Source organism: Mytilus californianus, unplaced genomic scaffold (assembly GCF_021869535.1).
Source record: "Mytilus californianus isolate M0D057914Y unplaced genomic scaffold, xbMytCali1.0.p SCAF_14, whole genome shotgun sequence".
Lineage (NCBI taxonomy): Eukaryota > Metazoa > Mollusca > Bivalvia > Mytilida > Mytilidae > Mytilus > Mytilus californianus.
The window spans coordinates 9,701,053-9,725,297 of NW_026262626.1; the positions used below are offsets into that span (position 1 = coordinate 9,701,053).

The following is a 24,245-nucleotide window of genomic DNA, read 5'->3' on the forward strand; positions in this document are numbered from 1 at the left end:
TCACAGTCATCGCGATGTAAAAATACATACAGTCAAACCTCTATATAAAGTGGTCACTCTTTGGACCAGAGAAAAGTGACCTAATAAGAGAGGTGACCATTGAATTCAGTTTCAAAAAGGCCAAAGTATTACCAAAGTGGGAAAACAAAAAAGTGAACGGCCAAGACAAGTTTCACTTAATAGAGGTGACCTTTCAAGCAGGTTTGACTACTTTTTTAATACATGTACTGCAAACATTTTTTGTAACACTATCACAAATAATCAGCAAGAGAAGAGAACTAAGCAACACATATGTTCGGTTGAGTTGTATTTTATTTGTAGTGTTACAATAGACGTATTTACACTTGTATGCAAATTTGTATGCCATTACGTAAAATCACACAGATTCCCGTAAACTTTGACATCATAATTCAAAACATTTGACGTCACAATTAAAAAGTGATTGTTGCCTGACGTCAAAAGGTGATTCGGAGTAGATCTAAGGTCATTCGGAGGCAAAATATAGCTAAATACCAAAAGCGTAAATACAACTATGGTGTGACAGACATATACATGAATAGCAGAATATCTAATTACATGAGAACACAGAACTTTCTATACAGTGCAATGACTACAAAAATATCTTTTGCATATATTGTAAAAACATGAAAAAAATGTAATTTGAGGAGTGTATAAAAAATATTTGGATTCTCAGTCATGTAAATGATGCATTTTTTGCTGTAACATGTATGAAATAGAGAACAAATAAAAACTCTTCAGTGGCATTCATTTCATATCACTACTAAGCTTAGATCTAAAGGATTTAAAATTATTTTCTTTTGATTATTAACTGGTGGTAATAGATCAATCTCGTTGTTTTTTTATGAGTGAGTTACACCGGTTGACCAAGTCAATCGCTGTAAATGAGGTCATTGAAGAATCAGTTCCTTCTGTTACATAATAACGTAAGCATTGTAACAAAGGAAATGTGGGTACGGAAATGTATGGGAAAATGCATGAAACTGAAAGTCTTCTATAAAGCAAACAATATTATTAGTAACTTTTATTAAATATAAACTTATATCTTTTTTAAGCAATTCTTTTCTGTTGTAACTATTACAATCCTCTTTTCTTAATGGATTGATTACAAACCACTGAAATCACAAAGATACTGCTTAAATCACAATTATAATATCAACGATCTTTCATGCTGTTAACTACTGTATCACTCACTTGTGGACAAACGTTCAATTTCTAATGGTTTCTGATGTCAGAGACATTTGTTAATGATAGATAATGATCAATACAGAAACACAGACAGTCAATATCCTATGGAACTAATACCTATATTTCTAAATAAGATATTATTTCATTTATTTGCTGATTCTTTCTTGTTATCTTAAGTGGCAGTATTCAACCTTAGTTTTCATTAGTATTAAGCATATTTTGACTCTGCTTTCCAAATTATGGCCTTCCTTTATTTCCTTGTTTTGGTAAGTGGTCATACTGAAGGTAACTGAACTTGGCAGGTTTTTTTATTATGTATTTTACTCTTACAATAAATGGTATCAACAGACAAAAAGCGGAGGTTTGTGTCTACACAAAACTGGTTTAACACATTTTTTTTACCTGTACCAATTACTGCTCTTTTGCCTGTTTTTTACCAGGAGACTCCAGTTGTTGGTGGTTTATATGGACTGTTGTATTGCCTAAAAACTTTTGGTAATACCTGTTTTATTTTTTACATTTGATCTACTTTAGCAAATATTACAAAGAAACTGACTCAGCTTTTAAATCCTGAGTCTATTTCTGAAAGCAAATATCACAAATTAATTTATCTTCTAATTTTTTATTTATCAAAATGCTTCCTCTACAAAGAAAACAATTAACACATCGATTTACAGGTCTTTGAAGCTTAATTATGCATATTAACCATATTACATCAATAATTATCTAATATCTATTTATTACAAAGCATCATAATTTGTGGGTGCCAGCTGATTAGACAATGTATCTATCAACTTTTCAAAAGCAAATGCCAGTAGAAAAACAGTTTGAATTTCTCTTGGATATTATTCCCTTGTAATAACAAACCAAATGGACAATGCAAGTTACATATGTAATATTATAAGCTGCCACTTTAAAAAAAAAATGAAACAATCTTCAGTTGTGGGTTCTGCTTGAACAAACCTCCTCAAAAAGTTGTTAGCAGAATGTCCAGTGGCAAATATTTCATGCATAGAAACTCAACTAGAGGCTCCCCAGAGCCTGAATCCGACACCAGTGACCAGATTAAAATATTTGATATTAAAATTATTAAATGCAACAGTGGTAGCCATCTTTATACACTAAGTAAGATACTGACTAGGACAAGAACATGTTAATACGATATGAATATAAACCCTGCTTTGTACTAGACTGAAATGCTGAGCTGGATTTTAAACATGCTAGTTCATAAGGTAACAGTCTGTAGGAAGACATGTCACCCTACCCGAACACTATATTCTGACTCCAAGCAGACCAGTTTATGCTTTTACTCCCAAATGCTGCGTGCTTAGCAGAAAAGCAGCAAATGCCAATTTTCAAGTCTTTGGTTTGACCTGGATTGGGCTCAAACCCCTATTAGAGAAGAGCATGCTACCATGAGACCACCAAGGCAGTTAAATTGTCATTGATGGGCCATTACTCCTATAAGGAGAAGATTGATGATTTCAGTCATCTTGACTAGTTTGAACATTTTACTTTGCAGATCATTTTTTGTTGTATACTTTCTCTCCATCTTCCATAGTTTTTCACATATTTTGCATAAACATTATCATCGAAGGGCATTAACTCCTTTAAAAATTGAGTCATTTTATAAATCGGCAATGGAAATTTCAGGGTATATTAGTTTTGACCTGCTCATTATTTTTACCTCTAACTGCTTTAACTTTTTATATATAGTCTAAATAGTGTTGATTTACCCCTCTGTTCTATTTTTATCATGTTTGTCAACAAAAAAAAACTCTTCTAAGACACCAAACTTATACTTTTGCATGCTAGATGCGTGTTTTTCCTACAAAAGATTCATCAGTGACGCTCAAATTAAAAAAGATAAAAGGCCAAATAAAGTATAAAGTTGATAAAGCCAAATAAAGTATGGCAAGCACTGAAGACCTAAAATTCCAAAAGGTTTTACCAAATACAGCTAAGGTACTAAGGTAATCTACTCATGGGACAGAAACATTCACACACAGTTTGGTCTAATCTGTTCTAAGGTTTCAGAGGAGATATTTTTTGGAAATAAGTTATGTGGATGAAGGGCCCCTCGGTGATAGAAATAGCTAAAATACTACAAAATATTAAAACTGGTCTGCTCAGATAGGAGAAAGCAAATAAAATCAGACAAAAAGGAAGCACATTCCAAAACTATTGAAGTATAAAATAACAAAAAACTTTCCTTACTTTTAAAATTTTAACTGTACAAAAACGTTCGAGTCACTGTCTATACTATCAACAGACAAATCTTTTTTTCAATTCAATACCAAAATTATAGAAAAATCACATTTTTACAGGCTTTAAAATTTAAAAATCTTAAAGTGTCTGTCAATTAGCGAGATTTTAACAGAGGATTATAACTAATTAAAGCAACTATTTATATCTATATAAACCCGGAACAGATTATAAAGCGTTACATTAAAACAAACAAAACACATATAAACAATATCTCCTACCTCCATGTTTGTATGTATATATCCTTGAGAAAAACCATCAATACAACAGCATGGTCAGAGAATGATACCTCAAATTTTGAAACTCAATCATGCATGCAAGTAAAACGACACATTTTATGAACATTAAATCGCTAGGTCTACTGATCATAAAATCAAAATTTAAATCCCCTTTTTTCTGTTACGTAAAAGTGCACAACCTTTATATATACAAAATAAGGAAACTTCCTGAAAAAAGTCTAATGTTTCGTACCAAAAATATACCTGCTTACAAAATCTGCAGTGCATAAATGTCAAGGATGAAGGAAAATAAGGCTTGTATAAAGACTTATAAACAAAATCTTACTAGGACACATCTGTTTTAGCATTCCATTGATTTTAATGTATTACCACTTAGAAAAAACAGGTGCTTTCTTCCATAGAATAATTGGGAATGTGACAAAAATTAAGTCTTTTTTTTAAGGAGATATATATTCTGACTAGATTTATTTAATCACATATGCACCTTAATGTACCAAAACACTCAAAATATTTCCAATTTCCAGCATTTTTCACTAGAAATTCAATATATTTAATACCCTTCTTGACAGTTTAAAAGCTGCAAATAAAATAGCACACATCTTAAAAATTATTTGCAGAACTGGAAAATCTGTAAACAGAAGTAAACATTTTCTATAGGTTTGTATGTAGACTCTTTGCAAAACTATGAAAATAAATGAATTCAGTTTATTATAGTTAAAAAAGAAGAAGAATTTAGCTTCAACTGAAACTACAGGTATTATTCTTTCAATTTTTCTTGTTCTATACAAATACAGGGAGAGAGAGAAACCAATCTCAACAATATAATATATTTCATTAATACAAGAGGAAAGTAAGAATTTTGACCTTTTTATTTCAGGTTTTTGATTAGGTCAGTTTAAGCTGAGCCACTACTAAGTCAATGATATTTGATAACTAGATGTTTGATATTAAATCAATACATTTTCATTTGACATAAAAATCTATCAAAAATTCTGTATAAATGGTTATACAAATTATTTTTTTCAAAAATTTTCATAATAAGAAAACAATCTTACATTCATTGGGATCAATAAATCCTTGTACAACACAAATAATAAGAGGTAAGATACAGTAGAAGAAATAGAATATGTTCATCATGATACATATATATCTGGCATTGTGATTTCTGTGAAATCAATTGATTTGAATACCTATATTCAAACTAATTACGAACACACCCATTTAACTGGAATATAATAAGGTGAAAGCAATGTAGAGTAATACAATGTACCATTTTTTTGTTTCACAGCTGTTTTATATTCTATTGTGTTTAACCTTTCTGCTATACTTCAGGGACGATGGGTACAACTATTTTGCACTAATTGCTAATAATATTATAAGAGCATACTGAATAATGCAAAGAACTCACGCTGCCATTTATATAAAAAAAATTGAATAGACTATTTCTTTCTTTATTTGATAATCAGCTCTTCTGCTGAATTCAGAATTATTCACATTTAAAAATGTTTGCCATTATCAATATGTAATATTAATTTCTATACATGTATAGCAAACATCGTTCATTTACACATATTGTAAATTCTATTCAGACTCTTACAAGAGCCATTAAAAATCCCAAATAGATAATAAAATAAAAATAATCAGCAGCATCTTAGGTAAAGATGTTTCTGTTTCAGCCATTTCTTATGAAGTCTCATTAAACCAATAGAGAGATGATAATGGAGACACCTCAGAGACTAATACTGTGGATTTATTATTATTTGTTGAATACCAATTTTTGTGGTGTTATGGGTAGAGATGAAATACGAATTTAAATGTTCAACAAATTGCAAATTTTCTTTAAGATTGTAAATTACAAACATTGGCTAAACCACTAAATCAAAAATCCATGAAAATGCAAGTTTTTCTTACCGGTAATCCACAAAAATTGGTACCCATGAAAATAAATGAATCTACAGTAATTGCTTTTGTTTTCCTATTAGTTTGACAGTGTATGAATCTAAGATCTAAATGAAAGGAAATGGGTTTTCTCTGCAGTATTATTTTTGTCTGGAAATAGGATTCCACAGACTGAACTTGTGGTCAGGCTTTTTTTAACAATATATAAATATATAAAGCTGAAACATTACAAATAGATTTCACCACAATTTTGAACTACTGTGGTTTCATCATTATTCATTGGATACCAATTTATGTGGGTTTCATGGGTACAGGGGAAATCAACTGTTCAACAAATTACAAACTTTTTATAGGATTAAATGCAGAGTTTGACAAAACCCTGCAATCCAGGAAAATGCAAGTTCTCCTTCATTCCCAAAAATTGGTACCCACAAAAACAAATGAATCAATAGTATGAATTATTTCAACTACCAAAATTTCTCCACTACTGTTTCTATATACACTATCAATCTCTCAAATTTTTTTTAAAGTAGATTAAAAAAAATTGTGAGATATTTAAAAAAAATAACACTACATATCATAAAACAGCTGAACATATAAAGTTAAATAATTTCAACTTAACCAAATTTACAAGTTCAAACAAACAAAATAGTAAGTGTGCAGTTTACATATATTGCAAATGACTTATCTTGATAACATTCCAGATAATTAGTGAAGACTTTTATACCATGAGGTTAACTATACAGAGAAATTCTTCTCAGTCAATGTAATGTTTACTAACAATCTTCAATATAATTTGAACAAAGCGTCACACTGATGCATGCAAACACTTTTCCTTTTTGTTAATAATAACCTATAATTAATTGAATATGTAAGTTTATTAGCATGGCAACATAATTTGAACATAGCATTTAATACACTGGTGCATGTAAAAACGTTTTCATTTTTGTTGATAATTATATATAAGTATTGGATATGTAAGCTTATTAGCATAGACACATCATAACATTTCATAAAGAATGGATGAGAAAGGTTGAATCTACAAATCAATGTCGATTTTCTGGACTGTATCTCTGACACAATCTTGTACTTTAAACAGATTGCAAATAATGAATTTTTTCATTCTGCTGAATGGAATCAACAAAGAGCCTGTTCAAGACAGCTCATATGGTTCACTGCATTCAATGTCTCTGTATTCACTGCAGGCTACAAACTCCTTTTTTTGGTCCACATTAGCACATGTGATTTTTTTCCCTTGATATGTACTGATATAGTAATGAAACTTTATAGAAAATATCATTGATCTATCACAAGTAGTTCTTATCGAACTAACTTAAGCAGAAAATTTAACATTGAAAATTGCTAATTACTTCAAAGTCACTGTACCATGACCTAGGGGCCAGAGCCTCAAAATAGTTGTCAATCTGATATGCACTCATAGTCATGCAACTTCATACAAAATATTATTGATCCATCACAAGTAGTTCTTATCAAACTAACTTAAGCAGTAAACTTAAAAATTGTTGACGCCCACGACGTAGCCAGAAAAACAATACCTATGTCTCACCTTTCGTGCAGGCGAGACAATAATTTATCCACAGTATTCCATCCTACTAGTCCAACATTTCTGGTAGATGTTAATTTACCCAAGTTTCTTACAAGTAGCATTGAGTAAAATAATATAGATACATGACTGGTTATAAATCTCATACTTGTACACGTTATATATTCTATTTTATTAGATCAGCATTTCTGGTAGAAGTTATACTTCTCAAGTTACCAGGTACATTCAAACAGTATTGAAAAAGTAATATCTAATAAATAACATGGAATCATACCTGTCGAATTCTCAAAATCTCCATGGGGGATTTTAAGTGGAAGATAACCTAATGCATCACTACTATATGTCATAAGAGTTTGTTAATCTAATAAACTAGGGTTTGAAGTTTGTATGTACTTTAAAGCCGTTTGAACTCTCTTGAATGCCTGTTTTGAGGTATTCAGTTGCTTTAATATACTGGAGGATTTCAAGAGTCAGGTCAACACCTCTCACAAAGAGAAATCCCTCTAAATCTGAAAATATGGAAGGTGTATGGAATAGATACTCATGATTGCAGTTATGTTGTTTTAAAATCATTTCTTAGATCTCAAGATAACATCATGTCCTTTTTCAACTAAACATTCAGCTTACTTTATAACAAATTGCAAGCACTTGTGGAAAACATTGCTTACCAACATGTTGTAGTTAAAAAAGGATTCCATTCAAAAATAAATGGAGAATGTGTCCATGGGACACAGATAATGCCCCCCCCCCCCCTTGCATATAATGTTATAAAGAGGCATAACTTGAGAACGTTAAAAGTGACACCACCCAAATTTGAACTTGATCTGTGTTTTGTGGTAATAACCATTGTATATAAGTTTCATAACATTTGGTTGAGACAAACTAAAGTTAGAGAACAGAAACCAATTTCGAGATACGTACAGATGGAAAAGGGTAACACTTAATGCCCCCTCCGGTGATGGCGGGTGCATAAAAAAGAAAATCTGTTATTTGGGTAGTGCCTGTAAAGTACTTTGTTGAGGTTCTGAGCTTTAAGTTCATATATATTTTCAAACTTTTCAGATAAGCAGTGTTTCCCTAAAAAATTAAACAGGCTAATTTTTATAAGAAGATAGACAGTACACTGTAAGCAGACAAAATCATGAAGAGAAATACAGGAGACGGTACTATCAATTAAATAATCTCCTTTTACTATTTTGAAATAATAGTTTTAGTGTTTTTGTAAAGCCAGTAACAGTTTTTTTTTGTACACATGCTTTATAAAGCCGATTAATTGAATATAGTGAGCACAAGGTGTTTCATTATCTAGCTATAGGTCAGAATTGATCTTTTTTCAAATTTAAGATTAGGATATTTTTTCCAATTAAACTCCAAGACCATCCCTCAACTGTAAAATAGTTGTTGTTTTTTTTTATTCAGGTTTGTCCTCTGGCTCTGACCTTCACCTTCAGAACACAGCTTTGTACAGCCTACAGTAATACACATCTTATACAATAAGCATAAAACATTAAATGCATTACAAGGCAATGAAACTGCAATTGAAAAAGATATTTATACAACACTGAATGTAATTTTTTATTTTATCAGACACTTCTTATACTGGAAATGAAATGATCAATTGCGTGAAAAAAAATGCATCCAGGCAAAATTGTTCTTAATTTTGAACTCCCTACTAGTAATGGTTTTAATAATAATTTTTATTTGTTTGAACTTACACATGAAAAAAATACATCACTAAATTACACAAGTATCTCTAAGAAATGTAACATTTAAAAAACAAATCAAAACAAGAGCCATAACTTCGTATAGTAAAAACTTTAAACATATTCCTTGCAATTTACACTTCTAACTGCAAACAAAAACTTGGAAAATGAACGTCAATGGTCCACAAACTGAAAATAAGATTTTATGTTTTTCTTTTTTATAATAGGTACAGCAATTCTACCAGATGGCCAATGTACATGTCACAAAGTATTTTGTATAACCAATTTTAGCGTTATTCAGGTGTTCATATTTCATAAAAATGTTTAAAATATGTCCGTTATGTGTTAACATAAAAAATATTTAATTTTTTTATTACAAACGCCACAAGAAAAAAGCACCAACACTTTGGTATACGCTCTTGTTTGAAGGTGGGATTGCCAATATTCTAACACCTTTGCTTTTCAAAAGAATTTTCCTATCCATATCAATGAAAAGGTGTGATTATTAGCACAGCATATTTGGATAAAAATAGTTATATAAAATATATCTATAAGTGTTATTAATACATAATCATACAGCTGTCATTTTCTTTTGTTGACCATTGCTAGTGCTTGTTTTTAAGTTGTCAATTAATATCAATTCCTACAAGTGTGAAAAGAGAGCAAAGAGAGATGTGTTAATACAAGACTACAGACACCACCTGACTTCTAATAATGGAGATGAAATGATAAATTGTTTTAAAACAATACATTCAACCAAAGTTAAAAATCTTTTCCTTGTTCATCATTCTTGACTTCCAATATCTAACTTTAGAGTACCAACTATACAATATTTTGAGTTTCCTGAATATGTTGAAGAATAACTGTAACAAAACTGAACCTGAATTTAAAAATCATCTAAGATTTGACCCATTCAGACATTTTTTAAGAGTAAATTTTTTCCGCCTTCTAAATTCTCCCTTAGACTACTGCATCCTCAGTTCTCTTCCAATACAACTGTACATATAAACATCACTTACCATTGACAAACGGAACCTTATTCCTCTCTCCCAATTAACACACTGGTCAATGAAAATGACCTCTGGGTTAAAAACCAATATATTTACTGATGAGAATACAAGATGACACAAGGAAAGTCAATTAAATGCTACAAAGTAAAATGTACGGACACCTGATAGGTGGGGAAGAGATAAAGCCAGCTTACAATGACTTACAGCCAACCCCACTAGATATACAACATCTGAAGCATGTGTACACAATGTAACATTTATCATCTTAATGTCATAAATAATAATCTTTAGGACAAGAAGAATATCTTTAATTGATAAGAAATTATGGCTACCTGGTGTATTGATAATGACAAGTGCACTGGCTGTGTATCAAATACATGCAAGAGAATTGAACCACATGCTATCTTCTGTATAAATCAGCCTATAATACTGTCAAAGATCATATATACAAATTTCTTGTTGAAAATGAGATAAATCCATAATCCCTAGCTCCACGTGAAATATATGGATCCAAAATTGCCCCCCAGAACCACATTTAAATATGTGTTCCAGTGGGATATACAGATTTAAATATAAGGGAAGGGATAAAAAATTCAGTTGGATATATATGGAAACTTTTGCATTTTTTGATTTACTAACCCCCCCCCCCCCCCCTTTTATTTGAAATATTTGGAACGACAACTGGTTTACACTCCAATAATGGCATATGAAGACAACCTGTTGACCTCTAGATGTCTTTAGGTTATATTTGTTAGTAGTTAGGATGCTGTTCCAATTTGCCATCATCTCCTTTTATTCATTCATATGCATCAAAAATACCATTCAAAAGTTTCTCAAGCCTTTCAATTTCTGTTTATACAGATTTAAACATTTTAACCTAAGGAGATACCAATTTATTGTTCTTTAGTAGTTTAATAATCTGCACAACAGATCTATACATTCTCATTACCGACCATAATTCACTTTTCAAAAAAAAAAAATCCCAGAACATTATACAATGCTGTAAATGTGGTATGCAAGGGGTTAAAATTAAGATTTTAAGTGCAAACTTATCAAAAGGATAGATTTCAAATAATGTAAATTTTGGTAAGTTCTCAAATACTGCAATTACAGTTGAGTAATGTATGTTTCTTTGTGTGGGAGGATATTTATTATTTAAAGTGCAATAAAACATGAACTAAGCAGTAAATACAAGGCCACATATAATTGTAGGATAATTTATTAGATACTTATTAAAAGATTAAAGGGTGGGGTTAGTCAGACTATCATCTTATAATCCCACAGTAAATATCTCATTTGATATATGGTATATATTGATGACAATTTGAAGAAACTAAATAAATAAAACATGATGTTATAAAGAACATAAAGCACCACCCCCATCACAGATCACTTAGAGATAAAAGATAACTAGAGAAATATATAGGAGCCATGACAGACAGCGCAGCTAGACTAGTGAAGTTAATTGTTAACTGTTATTTGAATTAAACAAAGCTTATATCCACGAAAGGCAGAAATTTTCTGATGCACCACTAATTCATCCCTAAACTTTAAGGGGTTTTAGAAATAAACAGAAAAAAATAATTTTTGTACATATGCACAGGGATACCAAGGGCCTAACAAAAGTCTTTAAATCAAGAACTGAACTAACACTACCTATACACCGAGTACGGCAGAAAGTAATTTTCCCCAGATTATAGTACTGATTTTTCATGATAAATTTTACACTATAGTTCTGTTATTTAATTTAAATAGCTTGAACTTATCAATTGGTAAAAGATCATTTATTCTGTCTGGTCAGCAGTCATTAGTAAGTGATATCCTGAGGTGGGATCAAGGCTTCGAAACAGTCATATATGCCGGACATTTGTATAATGTCCGGTAAAAGTCCGGCTGGGAAAAGCATGAAACGGTCATCTACTTTTTAGTTTACAAGGCTTTCTTAAGAGACGGTCATTTTAACATAATTCGCGATCTTTTTGACCCAACATTTTGCCTTTAACAGCCACACATATCCGGCCATAAAAGTGACATGATCATTAAGTACTATCAAAACAACCCCTACTTTAATACCTTCTCATTTCAATCAAGGCTAATTAGTTGTCGAACAGCTGAAATTTACCTGTTCAGGTGACAGGTAAACTATTTTGAACCGGACATTGATCGGTCTATTCAAAGTTATTTTCTTACATTTCAGCGGTTTGCATCAAATTAATCTAGTCAAAAAGATTTAAATTATCAGAAATACGTTTACAAATATGATTTGATGAAAAAATTAAAAAGGTGAAAATGAAAAATCGTCATAACCACGTTGTTTGAACCAGAGACATGTCTCTGTTTGAACTAGTACACGTGTGCGCAGGTGTGACATTTAATTATGCATCCTAATTTCTTCAAAAAATGCTTAAATTGTCATTGATACCTTTATCTCACGTTTATTTCGAATACATTCTTGAAGAAATAACATAGAAAGATTTCATACTTTGCAAACGTATACGGAATTTACGTATCCGTCTCTGGTCCATGTTTTACCATTGTCAAGATAACAACCGGTATTACTTCAAAAAACTAAAGTAAAGTTTTTGACGTTATTTTGCACAAATAAAGAGTCTAAGGCAGATATAAGTACGCTGATGTTGCACACTTCGAATGATGCACTGCCAATTTAACAATTTACGTCAGAACTTCAAATTTGAATCAAAGAAAGTTTAAAATCGGTTTTTTTTAATGTCAATCAGTGGGATGGCCAACTCGGCAACTGATTACCATAATTGCCTTTTGTTCATTTTGTCTTAAGGGATTAAAATCGGGATAATATATAAAATGTCTGGCTGGCTAAAAATAATTTTGGAAGCCCTGGGTGGGATTGCTTTGAAGTTACATCATGACCTTCCTTATTCTTTGTTTTGATGCTGTTGCAGCTGATTTGAGTCAAAAAAAGATCTGTTTAAGTCTGCTTTTAGAAAACTGGGAGTATAAATTCGATTTTTTTTCAGGAATTTTTTTTCAAATATAATAATCTGAAAAATGCAAGTAGAAATTTGCACAAAATAAGCATTTAAATGGGGAAAAAACTAGCAATTAAACTTGAGCTTTGGTGTACAGATTGTCCCCGATCAGCTTGTGTTGATTACAGATTTTCCCTGATACCTATACAGATTGTCTCCGATTTGGAAAAATTTAATCCTTCAAAAATAAAGCTAATATGTGGATCTTCATTACACTTGGGCATTTGCTAATAAAAATAGTAGAATAAATGAAAAATTTTCCTGCAAACCTGTAATTCTACAATTTTATATATAAAATTGAATTAGAGATTTTTTTGTTTATTGATATTTCATTGGTTAGTTCAAAAACTTTAAACAGGTTTCTTCTTGCTTGGGGTTCATAACTTACTGTTTGTATATTTCTGGATTCATAATTTGGTGAATTTGATAAATTGTCTGAAATGGTTGGAGATTGTGATGATTTGCCTTTTTTGATAATCTTTTGTGGTGTATTTGTTGATAAGTTACAAATTATAATTTTTTCATCTTATATTTTAATGAAAGTTTTTCCTTCTCTGTCAAGAAGTTCTGGAATGAATACATAGTATGTTATCTTTCACCACCCTTTTCAAGTCTTCTCCAAATGACAAGTTTTTCAGATGGATGTGTCTTCTGATGGTGAGCTATCATTTCTTCAAAGACGACATTTTTAGAAAGCTATTAAAGCTATGTTGATATTTTCTTGCAAGTAACAGTTAAAAATAAAACTTAGAATGAATCTTTTTTTCCTTATGATACTACATTGTATAAGAGAAAATCTGGGAAAATCTGTAATTAACTTCATCTTCTCTGGGACAATCTGTACACTGATAGTGGACAATCAGTACACTGCATCCGAAATTAAAATCATATTTTTTTTAGTATTTTCCTAATCTCCTTAAAAAAGTACTTCCAGCTCTAAGTTTACTTAATTTGCACATTTATATAAGTATTCTATAATTAGAGAAATAACATTTAGATATTTGAATAATATAAGAAAATTACTTCCCATGACTTCCTTGCTTCGGAAAAGTTTCTATTTTTAGGATTGGTCATCAAAATCCATATTGCCCATGGGAGGTCAATGATAAAAATGTATGAATGAAAAGGAAGGTTGCATAATTATTGACACAGATTTTCTTTAATTCATATATAATTACCCTTTTTGATGTTCTCTACATAGGAAAATCAGGAAAAATCAGTAATCAATCTGGGAAAATCAGTACTGTAATCGGGGGAAAATCACTTTCTGCCGTACTCGGTTACAGGTAGTGACTAAGGGAGGAGAATTTTGTTTTCTCTCAGTATCATCAACAGTCCATTAATCGCACTGATATTTTTATTGTCTGTATTGAAAGAAAATAGCCTTCTATGCTGGATCACAGTACAGTCCACATCCTACTTTCAGAAGAAATTTCAGTTAGCCTTTCACTTTTGGAAGTTTGAATTTACTCCAAACTTTTATTTAATGTGAGTTGTTCCCCTTCCTGACAAAAATCTTGGCCATTTGATCAGTTTATAAAGAAAGCAAGAAGATACCAAGGCAGCAATCAAAAAGCATATGTTAAAGACAGCTACCACAATGGCCAAAAGAAAAAAGATAAAAAAAAAAATTGATAAAAGAACAGAGTTCCAATGTCCCCTGCGTTGCACATATTTCATATTTCCAAGGGGCATAACTCTTTAAAAAAAAAAGTCGATCGGCCACCATTATAGAACTTGTCCTAGGTATTGCTGATATTAATCTATAGTATAAGTTTTATAAAAATCTGGCAAGAATTGTACCCGTGAGAGCACTAACGAGGCCATTTTCCATAAATTTAATATTTCCAAGGGGCATAACTCTTTTTTAAAAAATTGATCAGCCTTCATTATAGAACTTGTCCGAGATATTGCTGATATTAACCTTAGTATAAGTTTTATAAAAGTCTGGCAAGAATTGTACCCTTGAGAGCGCGAACAAGACTGGACAGACGCCTGTTATTTCCATTTTCCCCCGCAACGTGTTACGCGGGGGACAAAAAATGGAAATGGGGAATGTGTCAAAGAGATAACAACCCAACCACAGAGCAGAAAACAGCCCAAGGCCACAATGGGTCTTCAACACAGATAGAAAATCCCGAAACCAGAGGTGGGCTTCAGCTGGCCTCTAAACAATAATGTATACTAGTTCAGCGAAAATGGACGGCACACTTACCTCCGAAACATATAAATGAACCAAAATTAAACAAACATACAAGACTAACAAAGGCTACTGGTTCCTGACTTATGACAGGCACAAAAATGTGGCGGGTTAATCATGTTTTGTGAGATCTCAACCCTCCCCCTATACCTCTAGTCAATGTGGAATAAACAAACACACAGCAATACACACAGTAAAACTCAGTTTAAAAGAAGTCTGATTCCAATGTTAGAATAGGTAACAGAACAATACATAGGAGACTCAAAATTGAGGAACATAAAAAAAAAATATGGCAATGACAAGGAGACAAAACCATGGAACAAAGAAAGAAGATAAAAAGCAAACAGAAGTCCACAAAATAATATACACAGGAAATTGAGAAACATGAACTCCACCAAACACTCAGGTGCTTCAGATGAGCAAGCAGATTCTGCTCAGATAGTTTACATATTTATCGAGTGACTCTTTGCACGTAAATCTGGTGATTAATCACAATCGGTGGCTTCATAAGGGAGGATTGGAGGACCTTCTTGAAACCCACTGATCCTTTGTGTATTTTTACAAATACCTGACAGAAAAACTGTAAAGTCTAAAGGGATTGCTGATTTAAACATGCCTACACCTTGATTTACTGACCTATAGAAAAAAAGTTAGCATTGTTTTTTGAACACTGATGCAATAAACCTACATGAAATCATTCCGTTGGTTTTTCCACATTTTTTTTTTTACAGAAGCCAAAAAAATTATTGTCTGTATGTGTTATGTAATGCGAAGCATCAGTGCTATAAAATAATCAAAGTTGTGAATATACTATCTTTCTGTAGAAAATTATGTAACAGTACTACCCCACTGAGATAACATATGTTACAGTTTTTAAGTTTCTGGAATTCTGTATATTTATCAAGTTTTCTCTAATATTTCTCAGCTTGTGTAGTTCTCAATCATAAGGAAAATTTTCATTACAACTAATTATTAACTCAATGTTCTCCTGCTTTCCTTGATCTATCAATAAATATCTTATTTTAAACAACCAAAATATACAAAATTAATAAATTGATCTTATGTGGTCCTTCATAAATATAAGCTAAAATCACAACTTATATTTAAAGTTGTCTGAGGTGTAAGTTTTTTTTTACAAGTACAATTGAAGTAGATATACATTTTTGTGGTAACCAGAAGCTTATGCATAAACCATTGTAAGTCGACATTTTTAAAGGTTATCGGAAAGTCTGGTCTCAAGTATTTTCAAGAGTTTATACAATGTACCGTAGATACTCGCCTAATAGTCGATCCTACTATAAGTCGGGGGCCCTTTTCAGCTCCAAATTCTAAGGATTTAGTCTTGACTCTCGTATAAGTCGGACAAAATTTGGGCATTTTTTTTTCAGCTGACAGTAACTGAACGCCGGTAAAACCAATGCAAATCCAGGAATAATATTCATTTCTGCATTAATGTTTGTTTGGTTTGAATTTAGTTGATGCTCATCATGATAATTTATATTGCTGTTAATAATAAAGATGTATTCATTTCTCTTGTTTTGTTCACTGTTCAAATGTTAGATTAGCCATGTGTTGTTTACATAATGCATCAATGATTTTGTAGGGTATGACTAATAACCTATTGTTTGAGAAAAGCGAATATAAACCAATATGAACCTGAAAAATTTAAAGTCAATCAACACTTGATGAAAATATTTTTCACAGCATACATAACTTGGTGTTAAATGAGCATGTACACTTCATAATTCTTATTATATTGTGATGATTAAAGGATTAAAAAAATTAAGTGAAGCTAATCAATATATTAAAATAACTAACTCCAACTCATTAGTGTCATCTGTTTACCTATCACTGATAGTTTTCACACCTTTAGTAAATACAACTCTTTGTCTCTTAATTGGGGTTATCAATGGATTATATTGGCTTGTCAATCAATTTTGTAAATTTTGTTTACCTGAGACATTATAATGAATAATATTTTGATTTTGGGAATGAATCTTAAAATTATTTTTTGATTATTATATGATTTATAAGCATTGAATTGATATCATGATATCACAATAATGACACAATAACTCCGCTGAAAACATCCTTTCACATATTTGGTACATTGTTATCTCCTTTTCATTTTTGGTTCTTGGCTCTTCTTTTGGGTTTATAGGAAAACCATGTGACCATGAAAATCAATACACAAACCGGAAACAGTAGAATTTCAACACGAATTTGCAGAAAATGTTTACCAAAGAACAAATAAAACACAAAGACAGTATTGTAGTCATTTATTTTCAACAAAAACTTTTTATTTATTGATTGAGGTAGGTTTGGCAATCAAAAACGTAGTTTTGACCAGGAAATTCACTCCTGACCACTTTTCTCAAGCTTGGATTTTTCCTCTGGTCGCTAGATCTCGTCTATTAGTCGGTCCCCCTCTCTGGATTATGAATTTTACTCCCAATTTTCCGACTAATAAGCGAGTAGGAACGGTAGTTTTAGGCAGACATGTCGACAGTCAAGACAAAGGGGGCTAACTGCAACAAAACAACCTACCACTATTACATCAGATTAAATTTTAATGTAACCAAAAGCAGATTTTTAATATCCAAAATGTATAAATATCTTGCTGTGCATTGAGAAAATGAAACACTCTCATATCAAAGATCCATGGTTATAATTATAACCATCAGCCAGCTATCCAGTCCATGTTAGTTATATTTTTAATAAAATTTGTTTACATTACAATAATTGATTACTTTTATTGAAATCCAGTTGTGTGAATATTATATAAAGCATATTAGATAACAATTTGAAAAAAAATTATAAGTCACCAGTTCCTTGGTGTCAACTTTTCAAACAAACTACAGAGTGACAATTTTTTTTTTCAATTCTTAAGGAACAAACTATTATTTATAATTAAAAAAAAAAAAACAGAGGGAGAAACAAATATTGTTTTCCTTCAAAGGTGGAGATATGACCTCTCTGTTAGCAGACTGGAGATTTCCATTTGGAAAAAAATATACTGAGATAATCCATTCATTCCCTGGAGAATTGACACCTGCCTGTATACCAATACTTCCAAAAGAAACTTTTTTTTTATGGAACTTTAACAAAATTATTATACTATATGTGGACTATAATATGGTTTTAGACCATTTCCCACAATTTCGGTACACCAGTGATAAAGGCTTCTCTGGATTCATTACTATTTGTGGGGTACTTATTTTCTTGGAGTTTGTGGGTATAGATGAACCTCCAAATATAATGTTCGCCTTAATACAAATTTCATATTGGCTTGTATGCAAATTTTGGAAACCACAAGATAAGAGTACATGTGTATTCACAAAAATTTTTTTTTTTATGAATACACGAAAAATTGATATCCACGAAATAGATGTACCACAGTATTAAAGAAAACCTACCTGTCTAATTTGAGACAACTGTGAACTTGTTACTTTCATTTCTGTATGTTCCATTTTCATTCCCTCAAGGGGAGATAATCCATCAACCTCACACTCCTTTTCTACTGGATCTTCTAAAGTCTGTAAGACCATTAATACATTATTACAAACAGACAATGAAAAATCTTCCTAAATTCCTGTGTCTAGATAAAACTGAAATGGAGAAACATTCATTGCAATAAAACTCTGATGGATCTTAAGTAATTACATCATATTATCCCCATTAAACCAGGATGCAGAAAAAGTTCTTTCAGTTCAAAGATACTTAATATTCTAAGTAAAAGTACATAATCTGTATGCCATAGAGTTACATAGAATTGAATAAAGATTTGTCTGCTTTCATTCAATACCCTTAGTACTTTTATGTTGTTACATGAATTAAGCCTGCAGAAATGACAGTTTTCAAAAGTACATTTTAATATCAATATTTATGTCAAAGCCACCATTATTACACAAATGGATATCTTATGTCAGAAAAAATAATCTGAAATTGTCAATTAGTAAAACTGGAGGCTCCTCTGAGCCTGTATAAACTAAATAATCTGTAATGGATGATATGGTTTCAAATTGACCCTTCAAATTAAAAAAAAAGATTTTTCAAATATGCATTTCCAATAACTACATTACATGTAGGTTTCATAAGAATCTGTTCTTCTAATTAGCTGACAACAATCATGGAGCTTTCCAAAATTCATTTCACAATAAAAAAAAATGCAACATTCATGACTACCAGTACACATGCTTTCCATGACAACATCACAACAGTTCATAGGAAAACAAACATAAATCTTGATATAACTCGTTACCTCATTGTTGTAGCATATAATTCTTCATAGTTTTAGCATATACATGTAATTATAAGAATTTAATGCCTCTTTTTTATAATTTTATAGAGTTGTAAAAGTGTTGATCATGCACATTTTTGGAATGAAGAAGTGCTTCATACAAAATGTGCTTCAGTCAACACTTTTACACCCAAATAAAATTACAAAAAAGAAGCATTCAATCCTTAATTAAAGTCCTATGTAAATCTAACCCATGTTACCCACAATCTTCCACATAAAAGGTACCAAAAGGTTTACTAGGGAATATAAATATGGTCACTTTTGGTCTTCTTCCGACCGGCTGTTTATGAGATGATTCTGACAAACAATGACATTATTAACTTACATGGTGGACCAAGGTACAGCTGGGTCAATATCCCTAATGCGCATCAAATTGAGGAACACAAAAGTTGTGAGTAAACAAAAAATCGCAGTGTAGTGATATTGGGCATGTTTCAATTTTTAACAAGTGACTGAGCTTAACTATTTGTGCTGATTTGGAGAGCAGAGGACTATACAATGAAGGTGTAAAAACTATGGTGTTATTAAATGTATGCAAAGAACTTATTGTGTGAAAAAAGGGATTTTTTACCTTGAGAAGCCACATCACAAAAGACTTTTCGGGGTTTGCTAAATTATGGAAAAACGAATCTCACTTCGTACCCCGAAAATTTAACCACATATGTGAAAATGTCTCAGCTTCAAGACGAGCCATCTTACATATCAAAGTTTACGATATGAGCAGAGGAATTTAGGAAAAGGCTACCATTACCGCCTACCTGAAATGAATTGCACATCTGTACCCAGCTGAACTAATAAACTGCTGTGCCAGGAGTAACCCCTAATAATTCAGTCCCTCCCTGTGATTGACTTTCCAAATCCTGAGGGTCTGAACTCTTTATACAATTAAAAGGTGTCACAAATCTATGAATTTGATTGCCGCTCTCTGATCCAGAGTGCCAATCAGCTGATAGCTTTATGTCATCAAAATAGGTAAATCCCAAGCTATTTCTGAACAATCAATTAACGATTTTTCATTGACAGGCCTTCAGGCATTAATGTTACCATAGGAGAGCAGCGGAATATAACAACTGAATAATTCAGGTTATGCAAGGAGCACAATTATGCCTACTGAAAATTTTGAAAGTATAAAATAGAACATTGTAAAAGACAATAAAATCAGAAGTCAGTTACATGGCCCTGAACTAAAACCAAAATGGAGATATTTCCTACTGATTCAAATATTCTATACCGGTTTTATGAAATTTGATCAAAGCATTCACTTGCTTTTGTAAGACGTGTGGATGGATCCATAGAGGTAATACAAGCATTTCAAAATTTGGAGCAACTTTTCAAGCACCCATATTTTTTTAAGTTATTTTGATACATTTCTTTTTTCAATAACCAAATGCTCCATTTTCACACACTGAAGCCATCATTATGCAACCATGTGGGTCTGTATACATTTACTGTCAACTCCCTTTGAATCTAATTTTATACAGTGTGAAGCTATTGTCTCCATTTATTTTTTAATACAGTACTTCAGTCTAATCCTAAATATTAACAGAAAGTTTTATAAAAAATTTATTCCCCCCCTCCGACAGTAAAATTAAAAAATTAAATAATTAAGAACTGGCGACAGGTATATAACATCAGTGGTATCAAGAATCTGATAAACAAAGGCTGATGTTTGTGGTTTAGCATGCTACATTTGCCAGAAATTTGACAAACAGTTTCTACCTGATGTAAACAAGGCATTTAATGTGTAAAGCAGTACTGTCTTACTTGATGATGGTTAATGATATTTTCTCTAGATACATGCAGATGTCTAAATGATGTTTAAATGATACTATTATCATGGAAATAATCTGGAATTCCTAATGATATGCAACATGCATTTACATTTTTGATTAAAGGAAATAGTGGTATTAGTCATTGAGACAGCGTAAAATCAACATTATTTACATTGTTTGGTTTATGGTCTGTGATTCTTCTGGTCAAAGTTTTAACAAATCTAATGATAAAATACAGGTCAGTTTTTACCCCTTCCCCCTTTATATGCACCAAGGATTCTGGATTTTTTTTACAAAATTTCAGTCATTTTAAGATTACGGTACTTAAAAGATGGGGCCCCTTTTTCAAATGTCGAAATTATTCACACTAGATTCATTGCAGTTGACTGTTTCATCGCATTTAATTCATGAATTTTCATACCGTTTCTCTTAAAACATTCAAGAACAGTTAATGGAATGCAACAGTTTAAAATTGAAATGATTTTAATGACTCAAAATGGTAAATTTCTTAGGCATTGCTAACATCTCTATCGATTTTGAAGACTAAAAATATAAACTGGAAGTTTCACGACTATACTGAAGTACGAGTAATTCCTGATTCATTTCCGGGATTGGAAATCACAGGATTTTTAATTTTATTACCTTTAAATGTGTTTGAATATAACAGATAATAGTTGCATTCATTTAATTTAGCATGAAATCATTTTGCATTTTATGAAGAAGTGTTTTATCTGGTGAAGACAATTCCACTCATGTGTATTACATAGTAAATAAAGCACACATTTGACCGTGAAAAATTACTATTTTCTACGTAATTTAAATCAAGTTTTAAGTTTAAATCAGAATAGTCGATTGTCTTTGCTGAAAAGTATTTAAATAATTAAGAAAGTTGTCATAGAATTTTAATTTCTTTATAATATTAGTTCTGAGCTTGTGATCACTGTCAGGTGTGAATTAAAAACACAGGTAAAAAGTGATTAGCAATCATTAGCCTATATTTCCCAGAGGCATTAATATGGTTATTAGGAGGGCCCTCAAGATTATCCTACTATATCAAAGCTGCAGTTTTATTATAGGAAAGGGATTACAAAACAAAAGCAAGTGCAAAATGGTGATAAAGAAACCCGATCTCAATGAAATGACCGAAATTATTTCTGTAAAAAAAAATTAATTTGTCCTAAATCCCAATCTGCCGTTTAGGACAAATAGCTTTCAGTTTAGGACATGACTGGCAAATATGACCGTTTCTGAACCCTTGATCTGCAACTATTGGACCATTTCGCAATAGACTTATAGAGTTGTCTGAGAGAACCAATGCTCATTTTGTAACATAACTGTAAAATATACTGAGAAAAAAAAGTTTAACAACACATATTTTTAACATCATAATAAACAAACTATACTTCTAAACATAACAATAAATAAATTATTATTGCAAAGAAAATAAACCATAAGGTGCAATTTTTACTCCACTAAAATATATTGAAATCCATTTCAGCAGATGGAAATTTTTAATTTAAATATAAATGTTGCTAAACTTTAATAACTCAGTATACAAGTACAATGTATGAACTGTATCTACTCACCAGCTTTTCAAGTTTGTTGGTAAGAGCTGAGGTCAGTGACAAACCAGAGTCATTACTACTGGTATCTACAAAATAAATCACAGGAGAAATTTAAATTAGAAACAATCGATTCATATACTGCCTTTATTGCAAACGTCCCAGCATGCCAGGCAAAACATCAAAAGCATTAGGACATTTCTTTCATTTACTGATTCCAAAAGAGAAAATCAAGTTATCAATGCCTTCTGCACACTTACAATATCATGAATATATATCCATACAAAGCAGTATCTTAAATATGAAAGAATGTGGTAAGTCTTTCAAAGTATCCAGTAATTATTAAATAAAGGGAGAGATGCTTATAACTTATAATTTTCGTATGAATTTGTATATAAAGTATGACCAATATTATCTTGTAAATACTATAATGTGGTTATTTTTCAGATGCTATTTACCATAAGTCACTAAATATTCTGACAAAGAAAAGAAAATAACACTGTATGAATGTCATGCGTCTAATATTTGATGTCTGACAGTGGATATTTATACCCTGTTCACACGACAACAAAATCGGATTTGAAATCTGATTTGACAATGGACAATACCAGTTTGCAATCAAATATAATACTAAATTAAACGCTCATCTGTGAATCCTGAGCCACAACACTTGAGGTAGTTGGTTTGACATCTGATTTCAACTAGCATCGGATTTAAGTCTAGAAAACATATACCTGTGAACACAAATGCCTATTCTAATCCAAAATATATCAGTGTGCATGCTTCTTGTTTATTAGTTTTTGCACAAGAAAATCATGTACATGCATGAATATTCATTTCACTTGTATGCAGAATTTATTCTTGAATCACAATTACACATTACAGAACCACTTTTAAACGCAAACTGGATTCAATTCCGATATAAATCCAGATAAACATCAGATTTCATAAATCCTCTTTGAATCTAGCATAGGCATAACAGTGTATCAGATCAAAATTTTGAAAAGAAGCCACATTCAAACTTTTGAATCTCAAAAAACATGTTTAACCCCGCCGCATTTTTGCGCCTGTCCCAAGTCAGGAGCCTCTGGCCTTTGTTAGTCTTGTATCATTTTTAATTTTAGTTTCTTGTGTATAATTTAGAGTTTAGTATGACGTCCATTATCACTGAACTAGTATACATATTTGTTTAGGGGCCAGCTGTAGGACGCCTCTGGGTGCGGGAGTTTCTCGCTGCATTGAAGACCCATTGGTGGCCTTCGGCTGTTGTCTGCTCTATGGTCGGGTTGTTGTCTCTTTGACACATTCCCCATTTCCATTCTCAATTTTATTTTTGTTTATTTTGTGTATCTGAATCTATCACATATTTAATAATACATAAAAAAAAAATCTGTTTATAGAAATGGTATTCATCTTGGTTGGTTGGCATGAATCAGCCAACATAATTCAGAAAGAAGACCACCACATAAACATTTAAATAGCATGCTACATTAACAGATTGAAAGACCATTATAGTA

The 24,245-nt window shown here is 31.5% G+C and overlaps 1 protein-coding gene across 7 annotated transcripts in view; it reads right to left on the minus strand.

Annotated features, from left to right (window-relative positions):
* The window catches only part of LOC127724137 (inositol 1,4,5-triphosphate receptor associated 1-like), an 83,545-nt gene that overhangs the window by 51,533 nt on the left and 7,767 nt on the right, over positions 1-24,245 (minus strand). For 5 of the 7 annotated variants that reach the window (XR_007992365.1, XM_052231002.1, XM_052231004.1 and 2 more), the window contains exons 2-3: positions 22,753-22,817; positions 18,511-18,630 (exon numbers count right to left, since the gene is read on the minus strand). Coding sequence is in view for 5 of the 7 variants with exons in the window: in XM_052231002.1 (XP_052086962.1) it covers positions 18,511-18,570 (60 nt within the window). In the remaining 2 variants the exon portion in view is untranslated. Of the gene's footprint in view, positions 1-3,692; positions 3,851-3,942; positions 3,968-18,510; positions 18,631-22,752; positions 22,818-24,245 lie in introns of those variants that run through there. The other 2 variants (XM_052231007.1, XM_052231006.1) reach the window with 2 other exon arrangements.